Raw genomic sequence first — 22,909 nt, 5'->3', positions numbered from 1 at the left:
CACTCACTCAAACTCACTTGCATGGCACCCCCACCTCTGTGACTGCACCTCTCACATGATGGCCTTACACTGGCAGCAACCTTTTATTTCTGCCTCTATAACTGTCTGCAGACAGACCTCTTCTGTGGACCTCACTTTGCCACCCTCTCATTCATTCAAGATAATGATTCCCTCTATCATGGGCAGCCAGTGACAATGTCACCTCACTATACTGCATACATGTTGTGACAGGGTCACTGGCGATGTGTGTGAGAGAAGATATGTGTCACGGAGGTTGCTATCTTCCGTGATGTGAAACCCAGAAGTTTTCTTCAGCATGTTATATCCTGAAGGGGTTAATCTGCCATATTATTGGTTGGGTTTTTTGTGAGTAGGTGTGAAATGGACAGGATGCCTACTCACCATATCTCCACCTCAAAGGTGTGGCTGGTGGAAGTTAAATGCCCAGCTACTGTTTTTTTCCTCTGTTGTGTGTTTGGAGCAGGAAGTCTCCTGTGTGGAACTTCAGTAGGAGCTGAAGCGTAGCATAACCTGAGTAGGCAAATCCCACATGGACAAGGACTGTGCCATAATTTATGTATTGTTTTGTCGTTATGCCAGCAAGGCCATGTTTATTTTGTTGAACCTGCCGTGGTTTATACCGTACTGAAATAAACAAGCAGACAAAAACATTACTGTGTCTACCTCTGAAAGCAAAGTGAGTCAGTCTACCACAATGTGTAAACAGGTACGTGGATGCAACAGCGCAGAGAAAGATGACTCAGTGGTAACTTAATCAAAGATATTTATTTGATCAACACAGATATAAGTAGTGCCTATGGCACAATATCAAAGGGTAAAGCAAACAGTGGAATTACAGTAAATTATTATACAGTGTGAATACAACAATTCGGTTATACTGGGTATTAAGACAATTATTACACTTAAACAAGTATTATCATTAGTGGTGTCTTGAGCTTGGCCCTAACCTCTCCACCTGAAGTGCATCACAGTACTATTGGGCCTGTCACTATCATCTCTCTGTCACTTTCTAAGCAGTACAGACAGTCCTACAGGCTCTAACGGGAGTCTACGATACTGTAGGCCGCAAGTCCCATATCGATTAGTCACTTTGCACACCTGTCATGCTGGCCACCTTCGTCTCATGAAGCACAGCCCCAATCCCCTTTGTACTGTACATCCACACCGAAGGTTTCAGCCCACACGAACGTCCCTCTTATGCTGCCAGGTGAGCTCTCTCAGCCCTGCCTTGCTTACACGGCTCATATCTCCTAGCTCTGGTCTCCTGTCTCCGGTTATCGTCAATCTTTCTTTACTCGTGTCTGGTTACTCGGCTCCTCATACATAATGGCGGCTTTAAGCTAACTCCACTGCAGCACATGTCCGACCTGCCACCGGTCCAGGCGCCGACTCCTCCCCTTCACTGCCCCCCAGGGCAATTTATAATTAAAAACTGCACCACAGCTATCACCTGACCTGGTGTTTCCTCTAATCTCTTCCCGAAGGGAACATGCACTTCACTCTTCAGTTCTGCCAATGCAATAATCTCTGCTTTCTCTTTTCCAATAATCTTTGACCAACAGATGGCGGAGTTCACTTGCAGACACTCTGTTAGGCATTAACTATGTTAGTCTTATCACTTGTCCATCTCCCTACATTCCTCCTCTCTTTAAACTTGCCAGTTCTTAGCCAAGAAAGATCACTTTATCTCTACATGCTCCTCGGGGGCGGTGCCACAGTTTTTGCAATATTCTTGATGAATCTTCTATAATACCCCAACAGGCCCAGGAATGCTCTCAACTCCCTCAATGTCATGGGTATAGGCCACTTCTGTACGGCAGCCACTTTTTCCTTCATCGGGTATACGCCTTCACTGAATACCTTTTGCATTAGATATTTTATTTCCTTCTGGAGCAGGTGCCACTTTTGAGGCTTTATCTTCATTCCATGTTTCTGATCAAGCATCTGCCGAAGTCTAACAAGATGCTCCTCAAACATAGTGGATTATATTATAATGTTGTCCAAATATACCAGTGTCACCTCAAAGTTTAAATCTCCAAGACACCTTTGCATCAGTCGCCGAAACGTCCCCGGGGGAGTCAGTTATCCCGAACGATAGTTCGATATTTTTCCTGAGTGGGAGCTGTATTTCCCAAAGGGATGTCATTCTGGATGGCCAATGTACATCCAAAGTCATCATTGAGCCGAGTGAACACTTCCCGATATTTCCCCAACAGGTCTTCCACTTGTCCTACTTGTCTGGAGGAAAACTCAGATAGACCATCTCTTATCTTGTACTCTATTGTCTTCCAGTCTATGGCCACCATCAGTGTCCATGGATTCCCATCCACAGGTGTCAAGTTCACACCATTGGATCTTGCGAGATTTTCCTACATCACATAGACTCGTGCCACTTCCTTCCTGGGAGCCAGCTGTAGGCTTTTTCTGCTGAAATTAAAACATCTTACCAGCATTTGTCCTTGGCACACTGTCGTCAGAGTGTGGACAATTAGTAGTCCCGGCATTACTTCCCCTGTCCCCTGGGTTTCAACCTGCACTTTCAATCCTTCCAAAGACATCAAGGCCAAGACTGGCACAGTGAGCAGTATCTGACAATGTGGCAAAGTTAGGGTGGTAGTAGTGGGTACCACCACCTTTCCCAGGGCCTGGGAATCTGGCAATCTCTGGATTTGACTGGCCTGGACTACCTGCTGAAATATTCTACTAAGATGATGCTGTGTTGCGTCCCTCCAGTCATCTGTTCTCCTGCTGGCCACCAGAGATTGTCCTACTTCCTTCAGGACATACATCCCCAATGTCATGACTGGTCCATCCTCAATGGGGTCTTTCACCAGCATGATCCCCTTCTTTCCTATATTCCATCCGCAGACATGTATCTCCATCCATACCACCCCCACTACTGGGATGAGTAACTAACTGGCAGCCATCAGTCAAATGGTTGGGCCCCCTCTTGATCTGTCAACGTTTGAGAAGCACTGACAGAAATATACTTCTGGCATGGTAGTCACCTGGAGCCCCGCATCTATTAAATAATAAATCCTCTGACTGTTCAGCTCAGCCCACGTAGTGGGACTCTCGTAAATGATGTCTTGTGAGCCTTCAGTGCTCCTTACTGAGGGACCTAATCCCACAGTGTGCTCCTTGATAGCGGGGTGCTTTAGTTTAATGATCATCCCCACTGCTGGCTGCTTCTGATTGCTGGGTGGGGCAGTACCTTGATATGTGTCCCACTCCTCCACAAGTCTAGCACTCCATTCTGCTCTTGTCTGGTTGGCGTAGAGGTCTGTACTGAGGGTCTCCAGGAGGGGGATACCCACTCTTTGGGGTAGCTGTAGGATTTTTTTTTATGTTCAACATCTTCCCCCTCATTTCTCACATCTCCTGTCATAATTCACGAACCCAGTCGAGTTCAACATTGATCGCCCCCAATGTGTTGGCTTCATAGTTTTGGATCATACCGGCTGTGGTCGGGGCCTCTTGTTCTCTGACATTGGTCTCAGTTCTGACGTCTAGGAAGCTTATGTTGGGATTTTAGCACAGATATTCTTTCAGAGCCTTTCTCAGGTAAATGTCTCTTAGGCCCGTGACCAGTTGGTTTCTTAATTCTTCATCTGGGGGGCCTAGTCACCTATATTCACCTTCAGTTTTCTTAGTGATGTGAACCGTTACTTCTTGCAGAGCATTCACATATTGGGCAACTGTCTCTTCCTTTCTCTGATCCTGATGGAAAAGGCAAAAGCGCAGGTTACCTAAATCAATCGTGTCACCATGCATGTCCTCTAGAATTTTGATCACCTTATCAACAGTATCAGCTTCTCGGTTGTCTAAACATGGCCGTCTGTTGTTCCTCTCCGTCCAAGGTCAGCAAGGCTATCTCTGCCTGTAAGGCAAGCATTATAGGGTGCTACAGAGCAAAGAAGGATGACTCAGCAGTGACTTAATCAAAAGATATTTATTTGATCAACATAGATTTATGTGGTGCCTATGGCACAATATCAAAGGGTAAAGCAAACAGTGGAATTACAGTAATTTATTATACAGTGTGAATACAAAAATTCGGCTATACTGGGTATTAAGACAATTCTATTAACACACTATTGTTCTGTTATTACAAGTAAACAACTATTATCCTTAGGGGTGTCTTGGCCCTAACATCTCCACCTGCGTCACAGTACTATTGGACCCATCATCGTCGTCTCTGTCACTTTCTAAGCAGTATGGACCATCGTACAGGCCCTAAAAGGAGTTTACGATACTCCACTATTTGGCCGCAAGTCCCATAATGATGAGTCACTTTGCAACCATCACGCTGACCGCTTTCATCCGCTGAAGCACGGCCCCAATCCCCTTTGTACCGTACATTTATATTGGAGGCTACAGCCCACACAAATGTCCCTCTTCTGTGCCCTGATTGTCTCTCTCAGGCCCTGCCCTGCTCACTCGGCTCAGATCTACCAGCTCTGGTCTCCCGTTTCCGTTTCTGATCATGCGGCCTGGGATCTGGATACTTGGTTCTTCACCAGGGTCTGGTCTAAAGTGTCCATTTTGACATGTGGCTTTGATAAGAGACTTTGACTTTGACAAGTGACTTTTACAATTGATAATAATAATAAAAAAAAAGTTCACTGTATGCTGCTGGGACGTGAATTCAAAACTCTATCTGTAGATAAAATTATATCTCCAGAAGCCAGTACACTTACCATTGAGCTATACACTCAGTTGAAGAAATTTAGACATTCTATTTGGTTATGTAATTTTCAGGGCAAACCTGTCTGAAACTCTTTGGGACTTTCACACAGACCACCTCCAAGCCAAATTCAGATGATGTGTGACTTTGATATGTGACTCTGATATCTGACTTTCTTCAAACATCAGGATCAGAATCACAATGACTTTTAGACACCCTTCATGGTTGATCTGATAAGACAAGAAAAACTGCCAAGCACTATCACTTGACCCTATGTCTGAATTGTAAAGCTTCAGCTTCAGTGAGTGCAGCTTTGGGATTCAAATCATAGCAGCAGATTTTTTTTTTTAATTATGCTGGTTAGCTGGAGTTTTAAATTATGCTGGAGTTTGCAGCTAGTTCTTTGGTGGATGGAAAGAAAAATTAAAAATAAAGAAATTTGACCCCTTCCTAAGAAATTATTCAAACGTACAGTCACTTGGAAATTGAAATATAGTAAATTAGTGCCTCCCAATTTACTTTGGCTATGTGATTTACCATGCAAATAGACATCATGTCTGAAACTCTTTCTTAACAAGGCAGGATGTCAGATATTAAAAGTAAAATATCACTGTAGTTTGTGTGCTAACCAGCATAATTTTAAAAAAATGCTCTTCTACTCCTGGGATTTGAACCCAGAAGCTCCACTCTATGAGGCTGAAGCTTTACCTTTCAGCCATAGGGTCAAGTGATAGCAGCTGGCAGTTTTTCTAGGCTCATGGGATCAACCATGAAAATACTCAAAGTGTCTAAAAAGTCATTCTGATTCTGATGTCTGAAGAAAGTCACATATCAGAGTCACATATCAAAGTCACACATCATTTGAATTTGGCTTGGAGGAGGTCTGTGTGAAAGTCCCAATGAGTTTAAGACAGGTTTGCATTGAAAATCACATAACCAAATAAAATGCCTAAGTTTCTTCAACTGAGTTCAAGTCCGAGCAGTGTACAATGAACTTTTTATTATTATTATTATTAGTAGTATTATTATTATTATCAGTTGTAAAAGTCAGATGTCAAAGTCACATGTCAAGTCACTTATCAAAGTCAGAAGTCAAAGTCACATCAAAGTCAGATGTCATTCACACATCAAAGTCACATATCAAAGTCATTTATCAAAATCATATATCAAAGTCAGATGTATAAGCCACATATCAAAGTGAGATGTCAGTCACACGTCAAAATCACTTATCAAAGTCACATATCAAAGTCACATATCAAAGTCACTTGTCAAAGTCAGATGTGAAAGTCATTTGTCAAAGTCACATATCAAAGTCAGTTCTCAGACAGGGTATTTAGCCTCAAACTGACATTATTCTGATGTTTGACTTTGATATCTGATCAGGTACTAAAATGGGCACTGTACTGGTCACTCGGTTAATCACTTAGGTGTGGTTACTCTATTCTTCACTTGGGTCCATCTCCCTACAAATGTGTGCGCTCATCTACATATTGGGGGTTTTCTCAGGTAGAGTAGCATTTAAGTGTTCTATGACTGAACCAGGGTGGATGAAAACTAAAATGCACAGCCCTACCCATCCAGATCACTTGCTTTCATAGCTCCAATCAGCTCAATGCGCTTTCAAAAATCCAGTCATCGCACAGACATAACTCTCATGTACTGCTTCATGTTGTTCCAGAGCCATTTACACACTCATATAGCCAGGGGCTGACATACCATTGGTGCAACCTGTGCAGTCGCACAGGGGCTGAAGAGGTAAGGGGGTCCATTTCCACCTCCAAAATATGTGGAATTATGCATTATGATGAGCTACTGGACTGTTAAGGGCCCATATATTGCTCCTGCACAGAGGCCCTCTTCTGTCAGTGTCCGCCAGTGCATATAGCGATATTGTCTGCAGCCATTTGATCAAATGCCATCCTTCCACACATTTTCAGTCACTCTACTCATTCAGTAAATGTGTTCCCCAAAAACATCACACCTACACATAAATGCAAACAGGAAAAATAAGTCGAGAGCTAAATTCAGAGTGGAATTCCTAACATAATCACAGCTATGGTGGAACAGGATAAAAAAACACATTTGTGGGGATGGAACATTTCTTATAAGAGGGTCTAGTGACAGTCTGTTCCAACCCTTTTAGAATAGCACCATACCATCCTATAGAGATGATGTGAGGAGACTATATCAGTACTAGGACAGTTCGACATTACTGAAGGATCTATGACTTCTGCATTACAAAGTAGTACAGAATTACTATGAAAAATATCCATTTATCTGTTTGTAGACTAAGGTTAGTCTACAAACAGATGCTCTGGATGCTACGGATGTGTAACTAATCCAATCCTCAATGCTGCGCTGTCTGTGCAGTGATTGACAGCTCAGTGGTCCAGTCTGGTGCAGGGGTGTGCTCAGCTGTCTGCGTTTTGATCGACAGCTCGGCCATCCAATCTGAGAACAGGAGTTGCTGAGCTCTCATCAGGTGCTCGGAGTTTCCATAATTGCTCAGATATTTAACTGAGCTGGCAGTCCCAGACAGCTGTCAGCTGTAGCTTCAGCTAAGTGTGGTTTGTTATTCTGTGCCTTGTATTTTGCTCATTGATCTATCGCTGCTTGACCTTATACCTCGTTCTGACCATTTTCTGTTTTATCCCTTTGCTCTGATCCGTTATCCTCCTAGCTTTTGACCTTGGATTCCTTGACTATCCTGACTAATGGCTTGTCAGTGAAAAGTGACTCAGCATCACATGATGGATGTGAAACAAGATATCCATGCATACCAGCCTGTAAGGTTCCCTTTGACCAAGTGTTGCCTGGAGTGGGTGTTGTCTGTGCTAGCTGAGCCTTGTAGTCCTCCACTAGTCTGGGGCCGGTCCTCTACTGTGACCTGATCCCTACACGGTCAGCATGAACTCGGGCGCATGGGTGGACTCCGCACATCCCGTGCCCCTAGGATACTTTCTCTCACTAGAGCCCTTCTCATTGCTTCCTCGCTCCTCTCTTTCTCTCTCCTACTTGGCCCCTCTGCCTGGGCCCCCAATCCATCTGGACCCTACTCCTCCACGGTCCTTACTTACTGAACCCTTCTAGATGTTTCTACCCTTTCTTTTATACTCTCCGTCATGTGACCCACGTCACTAACTGTCACTCTACGTGGTCCCCTCTACCTTCAGTCCTTCCTTTGTGGTCCACTAAACCACTTCCTACACCCACCTCCTCTACCTAGTTCCACCTTCCAAACAGGGACTGGGTCTGTGCTCTCCCTTAGGAGCAATCTGGACCTTCCCTAATGAAGTGGTGTGGTGTTGGATGTGAGTGTGTGGGTCCCGTGTAGTGCTCCGTCCTTACCTGAGAGTGGGGTACCACACCTCTGGCTGAGATGCAGTACCTCTGTGGCGACTGGACCCACAGGGGCGCCACATTTCAACTTCTGGCAATCTGACTAGTAATAGTACATACAGCCAGCTCCCTGCTGTGAACGATTGGAGCCGGCACCCCAGTGAGAGCCACTAAACACTGACTGGCTCCCACTGGTGGCAGTATGACGATGTTTGCTGGCCGAAATCAATTTCATTGGCTGGCTTCAGGTAGGCGGGGTTTTGGATGTGGGCGGAGTTTTAGCTGTGTTAGATTAATCATAAATGTGTGTTCACCTGCATGAATATATATTTAATAGGGGTCTATTTAAGCAGCTCTTTTTGGTGAGTGGAGCCAGGTGATCCAGATGTGATGGTGGTCAGGATGGCATCTCACTCCTCTGATATTTCTGTTGGTTGAATGTATTTTACATGCATGTTACTGCTATGTATTTAATGGTTATTTCCCTATGGGCTGCAGTGTTAACCGGAGGCCACAAGATGTCCCTCTCTTTCTTTTCACTCTGGTATAGAGTGTAGGTGAAATCTGCCCAGATACAGACATCAGGCACAAAGACAGTTTGAGGGTTAATTAGAAGTACAGCCCATAGTGGGAGGGAGTTTTGTGGATTCTGAGAGAAGGGATCCATTTTAGTCAGTCTAGAAAAGTAAGAGAAAGAGGAAAGACAGAGAGTTCCTGGTGTGGAACTACAAGGCTCATGAGGACAAGGATCTAGTTACAGAGACAGCAGGATGACACAGGCAAATGGGGAAACCTGCAGGAGAACAGCTTAGAAGTCCAGGAAATGTACTGTCCAGCGAAAAAAGGGACCTTGGGATGAGATAGCGTCCTGCTGTGGGTACTGAAGCGTTCTGTCCAGCGAAAAAGGGACCTTGGGACAAGGCATCGCCCTGCTGTGGGTACTGAAACAGGGAGCACGTCTCTATGAGTGGCCCCTGGGACTGATATAAGCAATGACACGGGATCAGGGCATAGCGACACACGTGGACCCGTATGACTCTACCCCTAAGAAAATGCAGGCATTTGAGATCTCTCCTAACTAATGTGCCGTACCTGTTGCCAGAAACAAAGTGCAGACTGTAACTCTGAGAATGGAGCCTGAGTACTGTGTGGAAAGAGATGAAGAATGCAGAACCTGTTATTCTAAGTTCACCTGTTTGACTGTGCATAAAAAGAACACTGTTTATAACAGCTGGTTTGGCTTCTTGACTGAGAGGGTTAAACGGGGCAGGTCTGCTCCCAGTGCATCAACAGGGACTGTGGAGATCTCAGATCTCAAAGCATCATTGCACATACAGCCACAAAGTACACTTACACTATTTCCTGTAGCGGGCCGGGGTGTCAAAGAAGTGATGCTCGCCCATGACTGCCACCCTGAGCCCAATTACACAGATCACCAAAAAGAGCTGGACTGCCCATCACTAACTCTGACTCTACAGGTCACTATAGTCCCTAATATAGGCTAAGCCACTCCTCAACCTAGAAGATTCTGTATCTTATCTATTAACTCTCTCCTTACCTACAACCTACTCCTAAAGGTACCATGTATGGAGAGGTATAATACGCAACTTATCCAATTAATAATACTATTTTACAGTTTAACCATTAAAGGGATGTTCCCATCTGCATAGATAAGTGTTGAATAGTGACTTTTGCAATTTACTGTTTATTAAAATGTGCAGCCATTCTTGAGATAGTAACATTTTTCTTTTCCTTGGTCTACATCTTATTGCCTTCAGATCGGCCACCACTGCTGTGTAACTTGTTAACAGAAAACTGAGTCTGGCTGAGATTAGCTTCAACTTCAGGGAACTGTTTACAAGCGGCACAGAGATTAGGGGATAGGGGTGCACTCTATTGATTCAAGACATCTTCAAAACAGTGCTTATAAACTCATTAAAAGAGAGCTAGAAATCACAGAGTATTATCAGCCACTGCTGCTAGAAAGCAGTGATGGCAGGTCAACAAGGCAACAAATTGTATGCAAAGAAAAGTGTTAATATCTCAAGAACAGCTCACAATGATAAAGGAAATCTGTTAGCAGGTTTTTGCTATTTACTCTGAGAGCAGCATGATGTATGGACAAAGACCCTGATTCAACTTGCCTCACTTATAAGGCTGCTTGTCTTAGTCTGAATAAAATCAGTGTTTTATCAGCAGGAGATTATCAGTAGATGACTAGTTGTCTCATATGATGTAGTCATCCAGTATTGTGTAACCCCGCCCCACGCTTAATGACAGCTTTCTGCCTATGCACAGTGTACACTGAACGCTGCCAATCCGTGGTGTGGGCGGTGTTATACAGAGCTCAGTATTCAGAGATCTACAGCAGAGAAACTGATTTTATAAAAACTGCATCAAGCAGCCCAGTAAGTGATATGTCGCTGGAATTAGGGTTTCTGTCCCTACTTCATGCTACTGTCAGATTGCATAGCAAAAACCTGCTGACAGATAATGAAGTAAATCATTAAAAAAATTGTTTTGTTTTACAAGCACTATTCAGCAATATCCATCCAAGAAGATGGGACTAACCCTTAAGGCAATAACAATAGTGTAAAAAATACATTAAAGCATCAATTATAGTCTTCAGAGAGTTTTGTTTCTTCCACCATACTCTTACAATCCTACCAATGAATAAATTAAAGCAGCTCATTAAAATAATGGGTTGCAATTTTGTATAGAGGAATGTGAAAGGCTAATATAAAAATGAAAGTGGTATTCTCATCTCCACGATCCTATCCCAATATGTAGTAGGTGTAATAATAATAATATTAGCAAATACCTCCTGTATATTCATTCCCCATTCAATATTGTGTCTGTATTTTGATATGTGTGCATCCTATTCAATTCCCTGTTGTGTTGGCAGCAAGCTTTTCTTATCTCCTGTTTGTTCAATTTACCCCATTTGCTTAATTGTTACCTGTCTCCCTGTGCCTCCTCCCTTCTGTTTACACCTGGCTTCTTTCATGTGTAATCAGTTATACATTTAGAGGGCCTGGTCTCTGACCAGGGTCTCTGTCAGTTTTCCAAGTGGCTTATGGAAATATCCAGGAAATGTCCCAAAAGTGACCAGAAGGGATCATTCACAAAGGTGCTTGCTCTGCTCCTTTCCTGCCTTGTTTCACTTGATGATCTGTGGTCTGTCTGTCCAGTATGGATGTTTGTATGTCTTGCATTAGTAATGCCTGCTGCAGTCTCTTGCTAATTGATCTGGCTTAAAGAAAATACGTGTGCTGAGGCTCTTGTGAAATTGATTCTATGTCCAAAATATTCAAGGTGTCTCACCAGATAAACATGGCAAGACAACAGAGCAGGAGACAGGCCAGCTAAGCCAGATATTCAAACAAACATGCTCTTTGTTCAGTTGCACTACAACATCTAATTTCCATATCTCTTTGCTTCATATATGTCCTAACTGCTGTTTCCTTTCATCTTTACCACCCTTTTACATATTCTACATAGTCTCTACATCAGTCCCTCTCTACTTCCTTCTCCCATGTACAACACTGAGGCCTTACTGACTTTTGTCAATCGCTCCAAACCATCCACTACCACCATACAGCGCACAAAACGCTCACACAAATCATTGAACCACCTGCTCTTTCTCTTCTGTCTCCTCCTCCTAGTTGCTGGTGACATCTCTCCCAACCCTGGGCCCCCACACACTAGTATATATAAATCTCATCCTGCTGCACACAGAAGCCCTGACAATCTTATAAAAATTCATTGCTTGCCTTCTCCTGTCTCTTTTAACTGTGCTCTTTGGAACTCGTGCTCAGTCCACAATAAACTCCTCTATATCCAAGATTTCAACTTTTCAAATTCCCTTAACCTTCTGGCTCTCACTGAAACCTGGATCCAGCAGTCTGACACAACCGCCGCAGCTGCTCTCTCGTATGATGGCCTACAATTTTCACATACCCCCAGACCTGAGAGCAGACAAGGTGGAGGTGTTGATTTGCTCCTTTCACCACAATGTGCTTTCCAGGTCATCCACCCGATTCCCTCACTTATGTTTCCTTCACTTATGTTTCCTTCCTTCGAAGTCCACACTATTAGACTCTTCAAACGCTTCACCCTGCGAGTGGCGGTTGTTTATCGCCCTCTAGGCCCCTCCCATCAGTTTCTGGATCACTTTGCCACCTGGCTTCCACACTTTTTATACATACCCATTGATAAGCCGCTTCCCCCATCTGCCTGTCATCTTCTTTCTTTAACCGCCTCATTCGGCCTCACACAGATTACTAACTCTCCTACTCATGAAGACTGGAATACTCTGGACTTGGTATTCTCACGACTATGCTCCCTGCATGACTTTATTAACTCCTCTCTACCACTCTCTGACCAAAACCTTCTTTCCTTCTCTGTCAAGGACTGCCTCCTCACCCGGGACACCCCCACTTACCATATGCACAGAAATCTACGTACCATTAATACCCAGCAACTTATGAACAATCTACAGTCATCTTTAGCCTCCATGCTCTCCCTCTCCTGTCCAGACTCAGCATTGTCACACTATAACAACACATTGCGGAGTGCCCTGGATGAAGCAGCACCTGCTACATGCAGAATGACCCGGCATATGCAGCAGCCCTGGCATACGATGCAAACACATTTTCTCCAGCGCTGCTCAAGGTGTGCTGAGTGTCTGTGGAGAAAATTACTTTCAGCCGAAGACTTCATCCACTATAAGTTCATGCTCAAAACTCATAACTCTGCTCTCCATCTGGCTAAACAAGTCTACTTTACCACTCTCATCACATCTCTAGCCAACAATCCTAAATGACTCTTTGAAACCTTCCACTCCCTCTTGAGCCCTAAAGTACAGACCCTGTCACCAACCTAAGTGCTGACGATCTGGCCACTTATTTCCTGCAAAAAATCAATCATATCCGTCAAGACATTCTTTTACAATCGCCTCAGAGTCTGGATCACCTTCCCTCCCGCACCTCAAGTTCACTTTCCATTTTCGAGCCGGTCACAGAAGAAAAAGTGACCAGACTTCTCGCTTCTTCTCACCCAACTACCTGCAACAGTGACCCTATTCCCTCACATCTCCTTCAGTCCCTTTCCCCAGCTGTCATTACCCACCTAACTAAATATTTAACCTCTCTCTTTCTTCTGGTATCTTTCCCTCTTCATTCAAACATGCCATCATAACTCCTTTACTTAAAAAGCCATACCTGGACGAGAACTGCACTGCTAACTAGAGACCGGTCTCTAATCTTCCCTTCATCTCTAAACTCCTGGAACGCTTGGTCCCCTCCCATCTAATCCACTATCTCTCTGATAACTCTCTTCTTGACCCTTTACAATCCGGTTTCCGCTCCTCACACTCTACTGAAACTCCCCTCACTAAAGTCTCTAATGATCTACTAAAAGCTAAATTTAATGGTCACTACTCCCTGCTGTTTCTCCTGGATCTCTCTGCCGCTTTTGACTCTGTGGAACACCAGCTCCTCCTCAGTATGCTCCGCTCTATAAGTCTCAAGGACACCGCTCTCTCCTGGTTCTCCTCCTATCTCTCTGACCGCTCCTTCACGGTATCTTTTGCCCGCTCTTCTTCCTCTAATCTTCCCCTTACTATTGGGGTTCCACAAGGATCAGTCTAGGTCCCCTCCTCTTCTCCTCGTATACTGCCCCTACTGGACAAACCATCAGCAGAACTGGTTTCTAGTACCATCCCTATGCTGATAACACCCAACTATACACCTCTTCATCTGACATCATCCCCTCTCTAACACAAAATACCAGTGATTGTCTGTCCGCTGTCTCTAACATCATGTCCTCCCTCTATCTGAAACTGAATCTCTCCAAAACTGAACTCCCTCCACTAACCTACCTATACCTGACTTTTGAATTTCCTTGGGTGGCGCCACCATAACTCTCAAGCAGCAAGCTCGCTGTCTTGGAGTTATATTTGACACACAACTTTCCTTTATTCCCCATATTCAATCACTCACTCGCTCCTGTCACCTGCACCTTAAAAACATCTCCAGAATCCGTTCTTTTCCCACCTTTAATACTGCAAAAAAGCTTACTGTAACTCTCATTCACTCTCGTCTGGACTACTGCAACTCTCTTCTAATCAGTCTCTCTCTAAACAAACTGTCTCCTCTCCAATCCATTCTGAATGCAGCAGCCAGGGTCGTATTTCTATCTGGCCGCTTCACCGATGCCTCTATCCTGTGCCAGTCATTGCACTGGTTACCCATTCATCACAGAATACAATACAAACTCCTCTCTCTCACCCACAAAGCTCTCCACAGTTCTGCACCGCCCTATATCTCATGCCTCATTTCTGTCTATCGCCCCTCCTGTGCCCTCCATTCTGCAACTGATCTAAAACTAACATCCGCCTTAATCTGAACCTCACACCTCCGTCTCCAAGACTTCTCTCGTGCCGCACCAGTTTTCTGGAATGCACTGCCCCAAACGATCCGACTGATATCTAGCCCTCATGTCTTCAAATGTGTTTTAAAAACACATCTGTTTAGACAAGCCTATCACCTCAACTCACCAACCTAACTCTTCCCTGTTCCCTTAAAAATGTTAATCTTAATCTGCCCCTGTGTATTCATCTGTCTCCACATCCTCCATGCACCAAATACCACAAGGTAACTGCCCTTAGACTGACAGATACTGGCTGATGACCATGTTCTACCTATTGTGTCCCCCCTTTTCCATATAGATTGAAAGCTTGCGAGCAGGGTCCTCACTCCTCATGTAACTGTTGAAATGTGATACATTGTATTGTTTATATTGTCTGTACATGTCCCTACTTAATTGTAAAGTGCTGCGGAATATATTGGCGCTATATAAATAAAAATTATTATTATTATTACCTCCAATTAGAAATGTAGTATAGTTCTTATTTGCTATGAAGCTTAGATATCCATGGTTACGACCAATAGTAACTAGTTAAAGAGGTTGCCCACTACATTACATAATGCCTCCATCGATTAAAACAGTGGAGAGAAGTGTTTTTGTAATTACCTTGTGTTTTCATTCTTGCTCACTAGGCATCACGTGACCCCCGGCTGCAGCCGGCTCCGACATCCGCTGATGTCACCTCAAGCTCCGGCTGCAGCCAGGTGTGACCCAGTGATGCTCTCCCCCCTGATTGATGGGCTGTGGGAGGGGTTTCACCGCACTTCACAGCCCAGCATCCACTGCGCGCTTTCCCAATGAATGCAGAGGGGCCATTTTGTGTTGTAGTGGACAACCTCTTTAACTAACTGTCACTATATGAGTGGTCGTAACCATGGATATCTAAGCTACTGCAATGCCCTGCACATGGGGTAAGCGACATAGCAAATCAGAAGAACTATACTAAATTTCTAATTGCAGGTATTTGCTAATAAAATTATTATTACACCTACTAGATATAGGGGATATTGGAGATGGGAATACCCCCTTAAAGAAACCATTCTCAGTTCCTTAACTTTTTTTTTTACATAAAGTTTTCACCAAATTACATTTAGCAATTAGAATAGATTAATATAAAATATTTGCAATTATTAGGTACTTGCTTTTTTTCTCTTTTTTTATTTATCGCTGTATTCCTAATACTAGGGAATGGCAGTATGTTGTAGGCTGCTCCTCACTTACAGTGCTGAAAGTCTCTAATGAGGTTCTGTAAACTAATGGATATATCATAAATGCAAATATCAGGATTAAACTACATATATTGGATGTATTTTCATCCATTTTATCCATGATTTCTGGTCAAAATTTAGATTCATGGTAGATGTAAAATACTTAAACAGTAACAGCTGTTTTAAATTTTATTTATAAAATTGATAGTAATATATCTAAGAGAGAAATTTGCTTTTTTACTTCCTGTATTGATTTTACACTGCCAATTCATAAGTAAATACTGTAAACTATGTATTGAGTGAGAACAGATTTTTACATTGCTGAGATAGGAGATGACAGTTGGTGCTTTTAAAATTCTGTGGAGAAATGATCAGGAAGGAGGAGGAGTGAGGAGCTAGAAGCAGACACAGACATTCCGCTGAAACTTCTCTTACATGACAGTTAGAGTTCTCAGTAGAACTTTATGAGCATCAACTGCCATCTCCTATCTCAGTAATGTAATAATCTGTCTTCACTGAATACAGATTTTACCCATGAATTGAGAATTTTGAATATGAGTGATCAGTCCAGAAGTAGAAACAATTGAATTTCTCTGAAAGATATATTAGAAAGTCTTATATTTTTACATGTACTGTTGACTTATCAAAAAAATGTAAACTACAGTTCCTTTTTAACTTCTTTCTTAACAGTCATAATCCAGATAATACCTATTTAGCTATGTACATAACTTAATAGTTGTTTCTCGTTTAATGTCTTTATTTTTTGGTTATTTTTATTTAATTTTTTCATCTTAATTTTTAACAGATTTACAAGTCAACAGTTGTGAGTGGTATCTCTCTACTAATAGGAATAATCACCATACTGATGTCTTTGACAACAGTACACTCATCCTCAGAAGATGTCAACCTTTCACCCTGACTTTGTATTTCAATCGACCTCTACAATCAGGAGAGAATGTTATGTTCATTACTGAAACTGGTAAGAAATTAGCAATGTTGACAGGTTCTACTCTTCTGTCGCTCTTCTAAGGCTCCTGATTTATAGAAATGGTGTAGATTGCTGTGCTATATTGTTTCCATAACTGCCTTTCACTTCTATGGGTCTTACGTAGAGAGTATCACATAGCTCACAGGGTTTCTGTAATAATGTCCACTCCTGCCCATCATATTTGGACATCAATGAATGAAATAGCCCTTTAATCGATTGTCTCTATTTGTCAGAAGTGTAAATTACCATTAAGATAATTATAAAGGCTCCACTTCATCATGGTGTTTACAGCTGGTGTAAAACACCTTCAAACGTTGCAGACATTTTGTGCAAATGGGCAGAGCTGGGGAGGAGCTGGGTTTAGATGGGGCATGCCCACCCAAAAAAATAATGAAAAGTGGTGGCATTCCAAATGTTACTATAGTCCGCTACTGGAATAACATTTCTGGTGGGTGCACATCGGTACTAATAGGCTGTGCTAAATTCATTGTTAATGAATTAAGCACAGCTTAGTATAAAATGGCAGTGTTAATGAAATGGGGCCAAAGTGCACTGATAGTGACTCACCCCCTGGGCCAGTGCTGTAGTGCGGCGTGCGTGCGCGCGGGGGATACCCGGAGCCGGATCCGATGGGGGTAGTAGTCTTCGTGTGGCGGTGACCCGGTCCGCGCCCAGGGTGGTCAAACTTAGTGGCGGTTATTGGTATGATGGTATTAGTGTCCGACTATGCTACCCGTTGAATGCGGTTATGAAACCGCCGCTGCAGGGCAGACGGCTGAGGCCGGTGGTATAGGTGTGCAGCAATGTTGATATAACCCCCAACGGGAGAGGTATGGCCTCAGGGCAGCGGATGTGGATGATGTTGGGAGTGATGGTGTGGATGTCCCAGCACAAACGGTGCGACAAGGAAGCACGGAAACGCGAGGGTACAGTTTAGGGCCTTTACTGATGGTACAAGGCAAATTCCCCCGGGAGTACTGGCTAGTAGTTGGGGCCTGGTTAGTCTGCGAGTAAGCCGGAGTTCCCCTGGCCAGGTGGAGTTGTAGGCCTTCCCGTTAGTCTGTACCCTTCCTGGCTACCCTGCTTTCGGCGGTTACAAGTAGCCCACGTCCCTGGGTATACCGTGTGGTGCTCACCCCTATGGCTGGTGACCTGGGGCCTCCTGTTAGCCTCCGCTCTGGGATGGCGGTGCTGGTCCCTTTGTTGTGACTGAGCCTCCGGGCTTTTATGGCCAGAGGACCTGGAATCCCCTGCCGGATGGATTCTGCTGCTGGGTATATCTTAGTCCCCACAGCCTCGGACTCCTGTGTCCGGTTTTAGTACCTTCTCCCAGGGCGAGCTCTGCACAGCTCCAGCCCCTGGCGCTTCTCCTTGGCTCCTACAGAGCTCCTGATGTCTATCTGTCCCTGTTTCTGCGTGTCCAGACCAGACTCCGTCTCTGTCTGGAACTCCTCTCTCTAACCCTGCCTCAGCCCCAGTTTATATAAGGGAAGTTCTTCCCCTCCCAGGACTGGGCAGGAGGTGTGGCATGCTTAGGATTCCTGCCCAGGAGACCTCCCACCTGCTCACAGACGTAATACTGCTATTACTGTGGAAACCAGACCCCTGGGGTGCCACATTCACCCCTAGTGAAATTTAGTACTCCCGGACTAAACATAACAGGGTATAACAATAACAATTAAATACATGAGATGGTCACGGCATGTCCGTAACCGGGAAGCAATAAGGGTGTCCATTTCACCAAAGAACAGGGAGCCGTAACCAGGTAGGGGTCTGTCCTGCCCCGAGTCTTTAACAGTCTGTAGTCCATTCCTGGGTTACGCTCCAAACATATTTACAACAGAGTTCCGGTTACTCACTGTCCATAACCTGTCAGTCCATATAAAGAAACCTGTAACTGAAAAACATAATTAGCAACGGCTACAACAAAACAGGTAAACATAAAATAGTTAAAGCAACTAGCCAACTTAGATTCTCCAACGTAAGGGCATCTGGCCTCTGGTAACCCTAGTGGACCTACGGAGCTCACTAACTGGTCCTGCACTACAGGGTGTAGGAGGTGTTATGGGCAGGCTGGGCAGCTTTCTGTGCACTCTTTGGCTCACTAGGGGCACGGCAGGCTCACTACTAGCAGAGGGTTGATCCTCCTGTACTGCTGGTGTGGACTCTTCTGCCTCTTGGGCCGGCTGCTCTTCCAGCTCTACTGGTACTTCTGTAGGCACTTACGGGGCTGGCTGGAGAAAGGTGAGGACGGGTACCACGACAGCACCGTTTACTTGTGTCCAAGACCGGGGGAAGTCTCCGAGTACAGTCCTGATCATTTCTTCCCTTTCCTCTGCGGGTCGAGGGTTTTCTTGATCTTCTTCTTCAGGGCTTTGCAGCTGCTCGGGACACTTCTTCAGGTGGTCTCTGGAGACAACGGCTGTGGTTTCTCCTCCATCCTTACTGATCACGCAAATCTTTGGGCTCTCATGGCTTGATGGCAGTACGGTGTACGGGTCCTCCTCCCACTGGTCGTCCAACTTGTGGAGCCGTCTTTTCCTCTTCAAGACCTGCTCTCCAGGTACCAGGGGAACAGCGGGAGCATACTGATTATAAGCCCTCACTTGCCTTTCTCTAGCTTGAGACAGACTTCGCTCCACGCTCTCCTGCACTTTCCGATACTGCTGCTGCCGCCCTGTATCCCAGTCTGCCTCTGGCGAGGTGTCCTCGGGCGTCAGGACTCCCATATCCAGGTCGATAGGCAGCTTACCAGGTCTCGCTCTCATTAGGTAAGCCGGGGTACAGTTGGTAGAACCTACAGGGATGTGGTTGTATAGGTCCACCAGATCAGGCAGCTTCTCAGGCCACATACTGCGTTCTTCCAGGGGCAATGTTTTCAGGAGGTCTATCACCACCTGGTTCATCTTCTCGCAGAGTCCATTAGTTTGTGGGTGATAGGGCGTTGTTCTTATCTTCGTGCAGCCATACAGGTTGCAGAACTCCTGGAAGACTTCCGCTTCGAAGGCTGGCCCTTGGTCTGTCAGCACTTGGTCCGGGTACCCGTGTGGACGGCAGAAGTGCTGCTGGAAGGCTCTAGCTGCTGTTTGAGCCGTTAAGTCCTTGACCGGGACCACCACCAGGAACCGGGAGTAATGATCTACGATTGTGAGGGCGTAGACATACCCAGATCTGCTTGGAGCCAGTTTCACATGGTCCAGGGCTACCAGTTCCAGTGGCTGTCGGGTGATGATGGGCTGCAAGGGAGTCTTCTGGCTGGCACGGTCCTTCCTTCTTAGGTGGCACGGTCCACAGTCTCTGCACCACCTCTCGATGGCTCCTCTCATGCCTACCCAGTAGAACCGTTTACGCAATAAGAACTCCAGCTTCTTCCACCCGAAATGTCCTGCTCCGTTGTGGTACGCCTCCAGAATCATAGCCGCGTCTCGTCTGGGGACCACTACCTGCCAGGTCAACTCATGCGTTCGAGAGTTAACCATTCTCCGGCACAACTTCTCCCTGTAGAGGAACAGCCTACTTTTCTCCTTCCACAGTTGCTTAGTCTCCTCTGGGGCGTCTGGGTCCAGACTGGCATCGGCTTGGGTCAGCATTTCCTTCACCAGGCGGACTGCAGGATCACTGTCTTGCGTCTCCGCCCAGTTGTAGTGGGGCAAGGGATTGAACGTCGCGGAGCGCCTGTCCTTCACACGGTTGGAATACAGGGTAATCCCATGACGGTGGAACGCAGGGAGCTCAACTTCTTCCAGATCTTCTGGATCTTCCCCTACGTCCGGTAAGTTCGGCATTCTAGACAGGGCATCCGCGTTGGCATTTGAGCGTCCTGCCCGGTATTTAATGGTGAATTCAAAGTTGGACAGGCGAGCCATCCATCTCTGTTCCAGAGCACCGAGCCTTGCAGTGTCCAGGTGTATCAACGGGTTGTTATCCGTGTACACGATGAATTTGGAGGAGGCAAGGTAATGCTTGAAACGTTCGGTCACTGCCCACACTACTGCCAGGAACTCCAGCTTGAATGAGCTATAATTCTCAGGGTTCCTCTCGGTGGGTCGTAGCTTTCGGCTAGCGTAAGCGATTACCCGTTCTTTTCCTTGCTGGATCTGGGACAGCACGGCTCCTAGCCCGATGTTACTTGCGTCCGTGTGGAGGATAAAGGGCTGGCTGTAGTCTGGATATGCCAGGATTTCATCCCCCTGGAGGGCCATCTTCAGCTGGCAAAAGGACTCCTCTTCCAGCTTTTCCCACCTGAAGGGCGGCTTCTGGTTTTTGGCTTTTCAAGATTGACCTATCAGGAGGTCCTGCATAGGGGCTGCCATTTTGGTGAAACCGGGAATGAATCTTCGGTAGTAGCCTACCAACCCGAGGAACTGCCGCACTTCCTTTATGCTGGAGGGTCTTGGCCAGTCCTTAATTACGGTGATCTTATCAGGGTCGGGAGCCACTCCGTCAGCACTCACCACGTGTCCCAGGTACTGCACCTTTGGTTTCAGGAGGTGACACTTGGAGGGTTTCACCTTTAGACCGTAGTTTGCCAGAGCTTCAAACACTTCTGCCAGGTGTTTCAGGTGGTCCTCGTAGGTCTTGGAATAGACGATGACATCGTCCAGGTATAACAGGACCATCTCGAAGTTCCGGTGTCCCAGACAGCATTCCATCAACCGTTGGAAGGTTCCTGGTGCGTTGCAGAGCCCGAACGGCATACAGTTAAATTCACTGAGACCCATCGGGGTGGTGAATGCGGTCTTCTCCCTGTCAGCCTCTGCTACAGGAACCTGCCAGTACCCGCTAGTGAGAGCCAAAGTAGAGAAGAAGTTAGCAGATTTTAATGCAGCTAAGGACTCTTCTATCCTTGGTAACGGGTACGCATCTTTGTGTGTGATACGGTTGACCTTCCTGTAGTCTACACACATTCTCATAGTGTTGTCCTTCTTTTTCACTAAGACTAGTGGAGCTGCCCAGGGGCTACAGCTGTCCCTGATTACCCCAGCCTCCTTCATGTCTCTAAGCATCCCCTTGGCGTGTTGGTAGTGTGCAGGGGGTACGGGTCGGTATCTCTCCTTTATGGGAGGATGGTCTCCCGTGGGGATGTGGTGTTCTACCCCCTTTACTCGCCCGAAGTCTAACGGGTGTTTACTAAACACTCTCTCGTACTCTTGAACCACCCGATAGACTCCTTGTTTCTGGTGGGAGGGAGTGGAGTCAGTACCCAAATGTAGTTGCTGACACCAGTCCCCCACTGGTTTCTTAGAGCCGTTACCTTCCTCTGGTTGAGATGGAGGCAAGGGTTCCACGGCCTGTACATAATTCTGGTTTATGGTGAACAATTTAGCTAGCGTGGCATACCGGGGCAGGTGTACTTCTCTCTCACCGATATTTATGATGCGAACGGGCACCCTCCCATGGCGTACATCGACCACCCCCCGTGCTGTCAAAATGGTGGGCCTACTGTCTGAGTAGACGGGTTCTACCATTGCTTGGTAGTCTCTACCTCTTAGACCAATAGCTGCCCGGCACCAAATCATCATCTCACTTTTTGGGGGCATGGCAATAGGGAACGGGTCACACATTCTCACGCTACCTATCTCACCACCAGATAGTTCCACCTGTTGCCGCTTCATCAGTGCCCGGATCTCTTTTTGGAGCACACGCTGCTGGCCGGAACTGGCGTTCTTGGCAACCTGCTGTAAAATGAGAATCACCTCTGCAAGACAATTTTCAATTACATTGGTTCCCAGGGTGATTCTAGGGTGACTCTCATGACGGTCTATGTCCACTATAATCAGTCCTTGTGCCGCCAGTTCGACTTTACCGATTTTAATGGTCACCTCCTTGAATCCCACCTGCGGCACGGGCTGACCATTGCTGGCGATGATACTCAGGTCGTCGTCTGGGTAGCGGGTTATGTCCGAATCATTCCAGTACTGCTTGAAGAGCATGTACGGGATGGTGGTGACCTGTGACCCAGTGTCTAGTAGGGCACTCATAGGAATGCCATCCAGTACCACAGGCAAGATTGGACGTCCCCCTACGTATTTATCACGCCAGTTTGATGGGCCTGATGGTCTTATGCCTGGGGGTTGGCCCTCTACCCCAGGTTGTGCCCGTTTAAATGACAGTACCTTGCCACATGTCCGGGTTGATTGCAGCGGCGGCAAATAGGTCGTCCGTCCTCGTTGTATCGATCGCTGGGTCTTCCTCTGGCCGGTGGGGTCCTCCTTGGTCGGCGCCACGGGATGTCCT

General features: G+C 45.8%; 1 protein-coding gene across 2 annotated transcripts in view; it reads left to right on the top strand.

Moving 5' to 3' along the window:
- Positions 1-22,909, top strand: part of LOC141271072 (protein-glutamine gamma-glutamyltransferase E-like) — a 105,342-nt gene that overhangs the window by 25,269 nt on the left and 57,164 nt on the right. For both annotated transcript variants that reach the window (XM_073681174.1, XM_073681175.1), the window contains one exon: positions 16,490-16,663. In XM_073681174.1, coding sequence (XP_073537275.1) covers positions 16,490-16,663 — 174 coding nt within the window. The remainder of the gene's footprint in view (positions 1-16,489; positions 16,664-22,909) is intronic.

The sequence above is a fragment of the Phyllobates terribilis genome, unplaced genomic scaffold, assembly GCF_046119375.1.
Source record: "Phyllobates terribilis strain yellow unplaced genomic scaffold, ASM4611937v1 Scaffold_5__5_contigs__length_657084704, whole genome shotgun sequence".
Taxonomy (NCBI): domain Eukaryota; kingdom Metazoa; phylum Chordata; class Amphibia; order Anura; family Dendrobatidae; genus Phyllobates; species Phyllobates terribilis.
The sequence above is the reverse complement of the archived record's forward strand: the minus strand, read 5'-3'. Positions and strand labels throughout refer to the sequence as shown.